The 13,641-nt window shown below is 38.2% G+C and overlaps 1 protein-coding gene across 1 annotated transcript in view; it reads right to left on the bottom strand.

The window, feature by feature from the left end:
* Positions 1-13,641, bottom strand: part of LOC135464538 (low-density lipoprotein receptor-related protein 1-like) — a 187,374-nt gene that overhangs the window by 19,817 nt on the left and 153,916 nt on the right. Inside the window, 12 exon segments of the mRNA XM_064741962.1 lie at positions 30-127; positions 916-1,050; positions 1,485-1,607; positions 3,055-3,192; positions 3,632-3,745; positions 5,946-6,068; positions 6,280-6,402; positions 7,829-7,945; positions 9,626-9,745; positions 11,013-11,264; positions 12,268-12,390; positions 13,266-13,397. Of these exon segments, the coding sequence (XP_064598032.1) occupies positions 30-127; positions 916-1,050; positions 1,485-1,607; positions 3,055-3,192; positions 3,632-3,745; positions 5,946-6,068; positions 6,280-6,402; positions 7,829-7,945; positions 9,626-9,745; positions 11,013-11,264; positions 12,268-12,390; positions 13,266-13,397 (1,598 nt within the window).

Raw genomic sequence — 13,641 nt, 5'->3', positions numbered from 1 at the left:
ATACATGCACTAAATTGTTCTCCACTGACCTTCAACATCTCAAGCAGATCAAGCTGTGGGCTGTTTTTCACCACATTGATCTTCTTCAGTTGATCTTCCACAGCTATCAGCATGTAAGCAGCTTTGCCTAAAGAACAATACAACAAAATATCAAGATGAGGTCTTAAATCGTAACTCAGTCTAATCAAAACTGCTTCTGACTTTGTGCGCCCTGACAGCGAGAAATATACAAGACTTACTGTGAGTGGACTAAAACTAGAGCAGCAACAAAAGTGTGATAGCTGACAAATAGTCACATGTTACAGATGAAATATGGCATCCTGTCAATTTACCTCAGGTAGGGTTTTGTTATAAACTGTTCATGAAAATGCTTGGCAACTTATGCAACACCTAGCATCATTTCATACGCAGAAATATCAAACAGAAAACCATTATTGTGCAGCGTTTATTTAAAGCTGAGCTAAGAAAAAGCAAGCCCCGTCCACTGCACGCATCGCTGATATGTAAGATCACAAAGATGCATCATGGAACAATTACAGCGTCCTGAAGACAAGTGACGTCAGTTGAACTGCTCAGGCTCATTCCTGCACAACATGATTTACCCTAATTCTTCCACCTTTTCAAACCACCCCTGCGACCAATATTTTAAAACATTCTGAGAGAAATATGGGGTGTAGAGAAATAATCTGCACAGTTTTATGAAGCCTGGATCTTTATTGACACAAACAAAACATTTTTGGTGTGATTTTCATAATTTTTTTTTTTTTTTTTTTTTTTGATTGGTGTTTTACGCCGTACTCAAGAATATTTCACTTATACGACGGCGGCCAGCATTATGGTGGGTGGAAACCGAAATATTCTTGAGTACCGCGTGAAAACACCCAATCAAATAAATAATTATAGCATAACTCTTACCCTTAGCTACACACTGTTTCCTGTAGCCTGTTTTCATCCCCTGCTGATAACCCTCATCACATTTACATTTGTATGTCCCTGGGAAATTCACGCAGATCTGAGAGCAAGTATCGAATTGCTCACACTCATTGTTATCTGAAAAATTTAAACCATAGAATGTCATTTGCAATCCTTTAATGTCTGTGGCTGTCCTTTAATGTCTATTAAGGTTAAAATCAAAGACAGCAAATAAATGGTTCAAAACCTTTGAACAAAAAAAAAAGCATTTTTAAAGGCAAATAAATGTCCTAAAATATTACTTTGGGTAAAGAAAATTACACTTTCCAATAAGATATCCTCTAACCTTCCTAACAAACCTAAAAACACATTTCTAAAATCAATAGAATCAGGCAAATGTGTAACTTCGTCACCGATATAATTTGACGTCATTTACCTTGTCCGTCTTTGTCCTGTCTCCTCTTTCAAATTCACGCGAAAAAATTATATAGCTATTTCAAGTCAGTTTTCAAGATTTTCACACCATGTAAAGTGTTATTAAAAACTGACTTCAAAAACAGAAATGTCATTACCTTCACAATTTCTACCATCCTCTGCAAGCTTGTAACCTAGGTGACATTCACATCGAATCCCATAATCCAGCTGAGTGCAATTGTACTCACAACTTGTCGGTGTGCAAGTCCTGTTCCGCATTTCTGAAGCACGCACAAAAATATCCATATAATCATTTCAAGTTCAGAATTTGCAACCGTTAAAGTTCAGCGAATAAATTCAATAAGTCAGAATATATAGGTCATATCATTTATAACCTAATGAGATCAAATTTTGTCCACAAAAGTGCATTTTTACAGGCACAAAATATTATTTTTTGTGCTGAAAAATTCCAGTAGAATATCATTCCATGTAGTAAGCCAACATCAAAACTCCTTTCTAAAATCTACAGAACTCTCAGAATATGGAAAAATAGGCAGGTTAGTCATGGACAAAATTACGCTATAATAATGGCTAGACAAGGTTAACAAAGTTGGACCAGATTTCAGTTATTTCTAGGTGCTTTTTTTATAAACATTAGACCCGTACCGGTTCAAATCAGTTTTAACATGTTTACACGGGGTTTAACATCGTACTTTAATGATTAATATTAGTCAATAGGTAACTAATTTCTAAAAATGACAGTGACAAATGCCAAGTTTGTGAATGGTGGAACAACAACATTACATTGATGTTTGTATACACGGTCAAAAGCATCTAGATGCAACTAAAACAAAGTCAAAAGTTGTTGGTCTTGTCCTTGTATTAGATAGTATGGGACTAAACACATCTCAGAATCATCATAAAACACAGTCAATACAATTACAACTGTGTTTGTGGAATTGCTCACAAAGTTGTTCTTGTTGTTGTTGCCTGCATCTGCAAAAACACTTTCTAACATTTCCGTAAAGAGTGTGTATGTTGCAAATCTCTTTGTAAAGTGTGATGTCTCCTTTACACATGCATTTCACGCAGATTTCACTTGCGTATGAAGCCGATTTTACTTATAATTAACCATCTCACACATCTCGCAACACGCACCTATAAATTTGTAGGTATATAATTCATCAATATCAGGTTAAACAGTAGTCAAACAAATAAATAAACACAAAATGAGTAGGCATGTCTCACAACAGCAGCTTAGTAATCTGGAAGAGGCATGAAAATGACCTGGTTCTAGCATACTTGCATTCAGGCAAGTTTTTAATTTACACCAACTTGCATTTGGAAAAACTTTCATTTTTCTTGCAAACTTGGGGAAAGCAGAAAGTTATCACAATTCCTGAAACTTGTATTTGGAAAAGTTTTAATGTTTCTTGCAAACTTGCATTTGGGAGACGTTACTTGCAATTGAGAGAAATTTCTTGCAAACTTGCATTAGGGAGAAGTTTCTTGCAACTTACATTTGGGAAGCAGATTTCTTGCCACCTGTCTTTGTTTTTCTACTGTGGAAATGCTTTTTGGCTATAGAACATTTTTTTGTTTATTACAAACAAACGTGTCCTTGGGAAAAGTTTCATGTTTCTCAGAAAGTTGCATTTGGGAACCAGAAAGTTTTTATGTTTCTCGCAAAACTGCATTGTGGAAAGTTATGGTCTTGAGCTCACTTACTGCACATGGGTTCAGCCTCATCTGATGTGTCGTCACAGTCAGAGTTACCGTCACAAACACGTGCAAACGGAACACACTTTGCTCCATTTAAGCATCGGAAGTCAGAATCCTTGCAATGCACAGGTGGATTCTTAAAACCTAAAAGAACCAAAGAAGGATACAAATATGTCAACCTTACACACATTCACTGAGATGAAAAAGTGAAAAGTACTAGCATCTGCAAAGTCTCGTAATTTTGTTATTTTTAAGCTAAATCTGTCCTTTTTTAAAAATTTTTTTATTGTCTGAAAAAAATCTTATGCTTGCACAATAGAATTTCCTCCTAGCAGGTCTTTCCAAATGTCCACAAACTCATAATGCTGTCTCACTGCAATAACCTGCTGATGACACTTTAGCAAGAATATAGCTCTTTATTGCAAATGCCAAGAATAAAGTACATGTAAACGCAGATGTATATAAAACATAAAATAAAGCCCAGTACTCTTATATCATATGTCCACTGATATATTTGAATTTAAGTATATTGTTCAACTCAGATTAAAAGGAAGCCTTGATTGGCCGAGTTTGAACCACTCACAGTCTTTCTCGTCAGAATTGTCCCCGCAGGAATCCTCGCCATCGCAAACTCGTGCCCACCAAATACACTTGTGATTTCCGCAACGGAAACGGCCCGGAGGACAAGTAACATTTGCTGAAATACAATAACGACTAACCTTATTAAGCAAACTTGTGCACAATGATATTTAATGATATACCCTAACGTTATTCAGCAAACTTGTGCACAATGATATTTAATGATATACCCTAACATTATTAAGCAAACTTGTGCACAATGATGTTTAATGATATACCCTAACATTATTCAGCAAACTTGTGCACAATGATATTTAATGATATACCCTAACATTATTAAGAAAACTTGTGCACAATGATGTTTAATGATATACCCTAACATTATTAAGCAAACTTGCGCACAATGATATTTAATGATATACCCTAACGTTATTCAACAAACTTGTGCACAATGATGTTTAATGATATACCCTAACATTATTAAGCAAACTTGTGCACAATGATATTTAATGAATTACCTAACATTATTCAACAAACTTGTGCACAATGATATTTAATGATATACCCTAACGTTATTCAACAAACTTGTGCACAATGGTATTTAATGATATACCCTAACATTATTAAGCAAACTTGTGCACAATGATGTTTAATGATATACCCTAACATTATTAAGCAAACTTGTGCACAATGATATTTAATGATATACCCTAACATTATTAAGCAAACTTGTGCACAATGGTATTTAATGATATACCCTAACATTATTAAGCAAACTTGTGCACAATGATATTTAATGATATACCCTAACATTATTAAGCAAACTTGTGCACAACGGTATTTAATGATATACCCTAACATTATTAAGCAAACTTGTGCACAATGATGTTTAATGATATACCCTAACGTTATTCAGCAAACTTGTGCACAATGGTATTTAATGATATACCCTAAATGACTATAAATTTCCTCCATGATTAAGTCGCCTATTTTTCCTCATGCTGAGAGTTCTTCTGATTTTTGAAAGGTGTTTTGAAGTTTGATTGGAACATGGGATGATATTCCAATGTTTTGAAGTTTGATTGGAACATGGGATGATATTCTACTGTTTTGAAGTTTGATTGGAACATGGGATGATATTCCAATGTTTTGAAGTTTGATTGGAACATGGGATGATATTCCACTGTTTTGAAGTTTGATTGGAACATGGGATGATATTCCACTGTTTTGCAGTTTGATTGGAACATGGGATGATATTCCACTGTTTTGCAGTTTGATTGGAACATGGGATGATATTCCACTGTTTTGCAGTTTGATTGGAACATGGGATGATATTCCACTGTTTTGAAGTTTGATTGGAACATGGGATGATATTCCACTGTTTTGCAGTTTGATTGGAACATGGGATGATATTCCACTGTTTTGAGGTTTGATTGGAACATGGGATGATATTCCACTGTTTTGCAGTTTGATTGGAACATGGGATGATATTCCACTGTTTTGCAGTTTGATTGGAACATGGGATGATATTCCACTGTTTTGAGGTTTGATTGGAACATGGGATGATATTCCACTGTTTTGAGGTTTGATTGGAACATGGGATGATATTCCACTGGAAACTTCTAAGTTTCAGCACCAAAAATTAATATTTTGTGAAATTTAATAGCCTCTAAAAATGCACTTTTGTGGATGAAATTCTAGGTCATTTAGGGCACCTATATATTTATAATACCATACTGAGAATTTTTCACTTATATGATGGCAGTCAGTTTTATGGATGGAAGAAATAAAACTGCCCAGGGTTAAAACAACTGACTTTTGGTAAGTTACTGATGAACTTCCTTTGACATACAGAAGTTGTCTTCAGCCTTGCTGAATGTTTTTTGTCATCAATTACGGTGGGAGGAAACTGGGAACAGCCCGGGGAAAACCCACGACCATCCCTAGGCTGCTGTCAGACATTCCCACGTACGGCCGGAGCGAGTGATGTTCAAGTATCTGGGTCAGATGGTTACAACATTTGTCCTCCAGCAACCTTGGGTTTCCTCTGGGCTCTGTCCAGTTGGCTCCCACAATAATGCTGGCCATTGTCACACCTGTACAATATTCTTGGGTGCAGCGCAAAATACCAATCAAATGAATAAATTTTGATTAGCCAAGCACTGGTGCAGCTTGTTTCACATCTGAAAGTTTCTTCATGAAAAAAATAACAATTTTATGCTATAGGGTTTTATCTTCAGTACAACTGTTCCTGCAATTTTCTTTAACCCTGGATCTCCTTTCTCCACTCTCATCCAATCACAGCCTCTGACACTTACCACACATATTGTAATCTTCATCAGATGCATCATCGCAATCGTTATCACCATCACAACGCCATGCCATCGGTCGACAGCCTGAGTTCTTACAACGGAAATCCCCAGGCGAACAGTCTCGGTTCCCTGTCAGATCAACAACAACATGACCAATGTGTTATTGGAGAAGAAAACATAAATATGATGCCTAAATCAAGTGAAAGAGAGTGAAATCTTTACACACATTTCTACAGAAAAATTGATGTAGTGCTTCAAATAAATAATTTTAATTCGTAAGTACATCTTAAAGAGTAGAAAAAGGAATTTAACACAAATACTGTTTGCCATGGCGACTTACCACATCCCTTCTCGTCTGAGCCATCAGCGCAGTCCCGATCACCATCGCACTTCCAGGCCAAAGGTATACAATGCGAGACAGATTCGCACTTAAACTGACTTTCTGGGTCACAGTCTGTGTTTGCTGCAACAACAACAACACGTCTGAAGTCTGAGTATCTGAGTATCTTTATACCTAAATATCTGCAACATTACATACTTTCAGGGATCAAACTCTTTTCTGAATTTGCAAATTCTCAGACTACACAAGTAACTCGACTTGATTCTATTAGCTTTTGTTATTTAGACATCCATGGAAAAATGGCCACTGTTTATGATAAAAACCATACTCCTCACAGCGCATGTGTCGCTATGTACCTTTCACTTTACATCACCGCCACCGCTAGTTAATTTTATGCAGAAATCTTGAACAACGCAGAGGTCACTGGTTCATGGTGATGAGGCAGGAAGAGATGAGGCAGGGAGTGATGAGGCAGGAAGTCAGGAACCACAAACAATCTGTGTCAGCCTTTGTCTCTAATAATACTTTATAGACATGTATTCTCTTTATCTGGAGTATGTATTGTAATCATTCTAACTAAAACCGGAAAGAATTTTACGGATAAATCCTGACTCTATAGTTTCATGAGAGGAGACAAGATGAGGCTAAGCCTGAACAAGCCTGCATGCGTCTCGCAGGCTCCAAAGGTCAAGGTTGTCTAGTGCAGGTAGTGTTGTAAAAAAGAGAGCTACATGTATAACGTGTAAGGAAAAAAGTATATTAATGCATAGTTTTGCAGTGATGTCATAGCTGCTCTCAGCCAATCATCAGCACACTCTTTGATCATGTGATTAGCGTACTGGAGGTGAAAACAAAGTGACTTTAACCCAAAAGAGATAAGCACTGAAGGAGATTTTAGCGCAGAAATGAAAAATATAGCTTTCAGGTAAGAAATTCTATCAGGAAAAGTAATCAGAATGTGTCTAGCCTTCAGATGGGACAGTTCCAATGTCCTGTGGTACTTCAAGCTTTAGCAATTGGCAAACATCAGCATTTCACCCATTTAGCTCTGTGTTATTTGTCACCTCCTGCTCCTTGCCAGGAACCCGGATGCTCGAAACTATGAATATGTGTCACATATGTCGTCGCGCTATATCAAAGTGTATCAATCAAACATTACAGCAATCTCCTTTAACTTTTCTTAAAATGTGTGAAATTCAACACATTCTCCAGTTTTCCATCACCATGGGAACATAAGTTTTTACTCACTAGTTTTGGTAATTCAAATGTTCACACTTACCCTTTTTAAATTCAATGCTTGACAGTTATATGATTACTGGATGCCTTCGCAGACCCTTGGGGGACTGCATGAGCTACCCATGAACTCTGTACAGGCAAGCTAAAAATGGCTGTAGACTCTATCTTAGCCAATCAAATGTTTACCAGTTTATTTCTTTTGGAAACAATGAGTTTATTTATCAGGTTAAAATGAAACAATTCCAACACATCACTATACATTTCAACCAGACGCGGTGTCAAAAAGACTGTAGTGGGCACTGGTAATACTTACTGCAGTTGACTTCGTCGCTGCCATCATCACAGTTAGCCACACCATTACACCACAGGTGTCCCTGGATACACTTCTCGTTGTCACAGCGTTTCTCACTCTCTGAACAATTCCTGGCAGCTAGAAAACAAACACAAATATTTCAACGGAATAAAAAAAACAAGCTGTACTCCTCTAATCTGCGGGTGGAATGTTCTACTTTAGTTCTTCTAATTTTGTGACACCTGGTCTGTTCTTTTTGGCCAATATACGTGAAATTGTAACAGGCATATATTTTTTTTCTTTTCAGGTGGTGAACACATCTGCTGAACAACATCTTAATATAAATACTTTTCCCAAAAAATGCAATTCTTTGTTGTCAGCAGTGATGATATCTGTCCTAAAAATTAGCAGATTTAGGGTAGGTTGCATATTTCTACACTACAGGACCAGACTGCCTTTTGTTCTTCACATCTCTCCTGTATTTCTACACAACTGAACTACACATAAAACGCCTTTTGTTCTTCACATCTCTCCTGTATTTCTACACAACTGAACTACACATAAAATGCCTTTTGTTCTTCACATCTCTCCTGTATTTCTACACAACTGAACTACACATAAAATGCCTTTTGTTCTTCACATCTCTCCTGTATTTCTACACAACTGAACTACACATAAAATGCCTTTTGTTATTCACATCTCTCCTGTATTTCTACACAACTGAACTACACATAAAATGCCTTTTGTTCTTCACATCTCTCCTGTATTTCTACACAACTGAACTACACATAAAATGCCTTTTGTTATTCACAGCTCTCCCGTATTTCTACACAACTGAACTACGCATAAAACTCCTTTTGTTCTTCACAGCTCTCCCGTATTTCTACACAACTGAACTACGCATAAAACTCCTTTTGTTCTTCACATCTCTCCTGTATTTCTACACAACTGAACTACGCGTAAACAACTGTGTTTAACAACTGACATGTACCCATACACTCATTTTAGCACGCATGGAAACAAAATGATGTGTGTAAACAGAAGAAAATATGAGAGCATAACATCTATAGCAGTCTTTTTTTATTAACAGAATGTTTAAATTCTCTCTTGTCACATTTGGCAGCAAAAGCTTTCTCGTACTAGTATATGATGTCACATTTGACAGCAAAAGCTTTCTCGTACTAGTATATGATGTCACATTTGGCAGCAAAAGCTTTCTCGTACTAGTATATGATGTCACATTTGGCAGCAAAAGCTTTCTCGTACTAGTATATGATGTCACATTTGACAGCAAAAGCTTTCTCGTACTAGTATATGATGTCACATTTGGCAGCAAAAGCTTTCTCGTACTAGTATATGATGTCACATTTGACAGCAAAAGCTTTCTCGTACTAGTATATGATGTCACATTTGGCAGCAAAAGCTTTCTCGTACTAGTATATGATGTCACATTTGGCAGCAAAAGCTTTCTCGTACTAGTATATGATGTCACATTTGGCAGCAAAAGCTTTCTCGTACTAGTATATGATGTCACATTTGGCAGCAAAAGCTTTCTCGTACTAGTATATGATGTACGTGTGTTTTTATTACATCATTACAGAATATCCATTAACTCATTGCTCTATCTCAACCTTGATCTTAATCAATAAGGATGACGGTAATGGTGAAACATGTAGTACAGATGACAGACGACTGTTTTTTTACCTTTAAAGAAATACGAAACAAAACGAAAACCATGTGCATGATCCACATATGATACTGAGCGAATACTAACAATATAACAGCATATCTCGCTTCCGTCCGGAACAAAATACATACTGCAGTTAGCCTTTTCATCTGATCCGTCTCTACAATCGTCATCGTAGTCACAGGTCCAGCGGTTAGGGATGCACCGGTTGTTGTCGCACTGGAAATAGGATGGCTGGCAAGTCACATTACCTGTAAATCACACATCACATGATCAATTCTAATTCCTTACATTTACATACTTTCTTAGCCATTTTGGTCATTTCGTGTTATATGCTATTTTGGAAAATGGTCTTGCGATCACTCACCTGTAACGTCCATTATGGTGAATGGCTGGTATATGAATGTCTATTTTGATGCCTACAAAATATCTTTATGCCTGGTTGGGGGTTTATTGTCAATTTAAACATTACTTTGGCCATATTATTAATTTATTTCTCTATCTGATTGATCTTTAACGCCGTACTCAAAAATATTTCACCTATACGTTGGCGGCCAGCATTATGGTGGGCGGAACCGAGCAGAGCCCATGAGGAAAACCCATCTCACAGCGACTGTATTGGTGAGAGGCCACAAGATCTGTGCACTGCGCTGGCATGCTATCCACCTCGGCCACAGAGGACCCCTTTTGGTCATATTCCCAAGATATTTATAGTGCTACCTAAGTGGAATGCATTGATGAAGACACCATACCTGACACCTCTCCACTCAACATGGCTGAAATACTGCCACTGATACCCCAATCAATCATTCATTCATTACCCTCTACCCAGTCACAGTTTACTGATAAAAAGGGCAATCAGTACTTGGCCTATCCCTGAGTGCCCTACCAAACAGCTCAAGCCATAAGCTCCAAATAAGATGACATGAAACATGACATGTACCTGAAAAGATTTGATTTATTTATTTGATTGGTGTTTTACGCCGTACTCAAGAATATTTCACTTATACGACAGCCGCCAGCATTACGGTGGGTGGAAACCGGGCAGAGCCCGGGGGAAACCCACGACCATCCGCAGGTTGCTGGCAGACCTTCGCACATACGGCCAGAGAGGAAGCCAGCATGAGCTGGACTTGAACTCACAGCGACCGCATTGGTGAGAGACTCCTGGGTCATTACGCTGCGCTAGCGCGCTAACCAACTGAGCCACGGAGGTCTCACCTGAAAAGGGTTTACATGTACATGTAATTTCTTTTTGCTCTTACACTGTATTTTTATTTACTTATTTGATTGGTGTTTCACAAAATACTCAAAAATATTTCACTTATACGACGGCGACCAGCATCCTAGTGGGAGAAAACCTCGCAGAGCACTTTTTGTACTGTAATCAAACTGATCTATGACTCCAGTGAACTTTTCAAACAAGTATTCATGAATATCAGTTGAGGAACAGCTCTAGGCATATAATCTGACCAGTAACCTTCATGTAAGAGGACACGAAAATAAATCCACACTCACTGCAAAGTCTGGGATCTTCATCCGTAATATCTTCTGGTCCACAGTCATTGTCGCCGTCACACTGCCATGATTGCGGTATACAGCGCCCTGTTTTGCCGCACTTTAGGTAGCCTTCCAGACACTCAAGGTCTGTGCAGTTTTGCGGTTCATCGGATGCATCGCCACAATCGTCGTCAAGGTCGCAGCGCCAGACGTACGGCACACATCGACCGTTCTGGCACCCAAACTGATTAGGAGCACATGTGATGTGTGCTGTGAATAAAAAGAAGGGCGAAGACCATCATCTTTTGCTACTGCTAGCATTTTTCTGTCTTATTTGCACCGTGAAATACTGTATTTTACCTAAACACCTAACATTTTCCAAGTGATGTTTTTCGATTCTGATTGGCTCATCCATCTTAGACGGCCACTTAACAGCTTTTAGTGACGTTTCATGAATTCCTCATCAGAAAAATGTAAGTGTTAGCATCAAAAAGTATCATCTTTAAGCCTTGATGTACTTCTGGATGTGCGTTCAGGTGAAGTACAGCAGTAATATGTAATACTTTATAATTTTATTCAAATTCACATGCATGTAAAGGTTCTTACAAAGAGGAGGTTCTAACAAAGAAGAGGTTCTTACAAAGAGGAGGTTCTTACAGAGAAGAGCTTCTTACAAAGTTACATGTAGCACAAGATTTTCATTTCAAGACATAATGGTATTTTCCCCATATTATAAAAGACTTCTGTCTGGGGTAAAACCACCAACATCGCCAAGTGACTGACAAGCTATCCTAGGAATTACGAACAAAATTTTATGCCACAATGGTCGCAGACAGGTGGTCTTCAATAAACATAGGCCCCATCACAGCCATTGATCGCCATTCTCTTCACATAGACCTCATCACAGCCATTGGTTGCCCTTCTTTTCACATAGGCCTCATTACAGCCATTGGTCGCCCTTCTGTTCACATAGGCCTCATTACACCCATTGGTCGCCTTTCTGTTCACATAGGCCCCATGAATAATGACAGGTTCTGATACTAATATGTTGTTGTACACGTAGTTGGAGAGGAAAATAATGTACAGATACCTGCTCTGGGATCATGAGGCCATCTAAAGACTTACGTCAAAATTTAAAATCACATGTAGGAAACTACCAAAAGTTCAATGACCAAAATTTTGCCTTCGGTCAAAGATCACTTTGTGATCCCGGGGCCTGGACAACATGGACTGTTGAACTAGGGGGAGGTAGACTGGACTATGGAATACATACGACAATCTGCCTCGTCCTCTCCGTTCGTACAATCTGTGTTTCCGTCACATTTGAGAACTTTGGCGATGCACTGGTAGGGGGCACTAGAGCATTTGTACTGGTTATGCATACAATGGTAATTTTCTAGAAAAAAAAACAAAACAAATACAAAACAACAGATGTAATTTTTTTAACAGTCCATTACATAGTCATGTATATATTTTCACTTATTCAGTTGTTTTTAAAGGGTTACAGGAGAGTTTTTTCACTTTTTCACTTGGGTGGAGGAAAAGAAGAGCCCATGATAAACCACTGACCTTTGTCCAGTAAAGGACAGACTTTAACCATCTTCCTACCAGCCCGGTTGATACTGTAGCATTTTTATTTACTTGATTGGTGTTTTACACCGTACCCAGTAATATTTCACTTATTTGACGGCAGCCAGCATTACTATGGGAGGAAAATCTGGCGACACCCACGACCATCTGTAGGTTTCTGCAGACCTTCCCACGTACAGTTGGAGAGCAAGCCAGCACGAGCTGGACTTGAACTCACAGCCATCGCATTGGTGAGAAGCTCCTGGGTCACGCTGCCGCCTTGGCACGCTAACCACCTCAGCCACGCAGGCTACTGGCTTTGTAATCACTCTCGCTTTAAACAATTTTCTGCATGTATGAAATTAGAAACGTAGCTTCGATAGCCAATGGCGTTGCAGCCAGAATACTTCCACCAGGTGATTTTAAGCTACTCATTGATTGCCCATTAGAAGTGTGTACTTTCTTTGTTTAGAAGCAGATGAATGTATGTTCGTAGCCAATCAATTCCTTCACACTAAATTATACAACTGCAATAAGCAGTGCTATAAACAGTGATGCGCTTTTATGAAAACGAACTTGCAGTGGAAAGTCACACAGCATATCTCAGACATGAAAAAAAAAATCCTTAAATGTGACCGCGGACTTAAATACTTGTTACCATTTTGGCCGCAAAGTAATGCTCTAAAATACAACGCTACTTACTACAGTCTTCCTCATCGGAGCGACTGGGACACTGGGGTTTGCCGTCACAAATCTGTGTAGGTGGTAGACAGTCAATGTCTGACGTGGCGTTCTTACACTGGTACAGCCCAGCCTGACTGCAATAGTATTTACCTGTGTCAAAATGTTAAACAACTGATTAACAGACAATACATGTACCCACGCTGAATGAAGGTAAAAGTCTGTCAATAACTAAGTTGGATATATTTTCCTCATTCTGACAGTTTCAATGATCTTAGAAAGGTGTTTTGCTGTTTGCTAGAAAGTTATGATGATATCTTACTGAAAAATATCAATTAAAAAAAAGTTTCAACACCAGGAATAATATTTCAGGGGGCTTAGTTGGCTGTTAAAGCGC

Source organism: Liolophura sinensis, chromosome 4 (genome assembly GCF_032854445.1).
Source record: "Liolophura sinensis isolate JHLJ2023 chromosome 4, CUHK_Ljap_v2, whole genome shotgun sequence".
NCBI lineage: Eukaryota > Metazoa > Mollusca > Polyplacophora > Chitonida > Chitonidae > Liolophura > Liolophura sinensis.
This window is presented reverse-complemented; position numbering and strand designations above follow the sequence as displayed.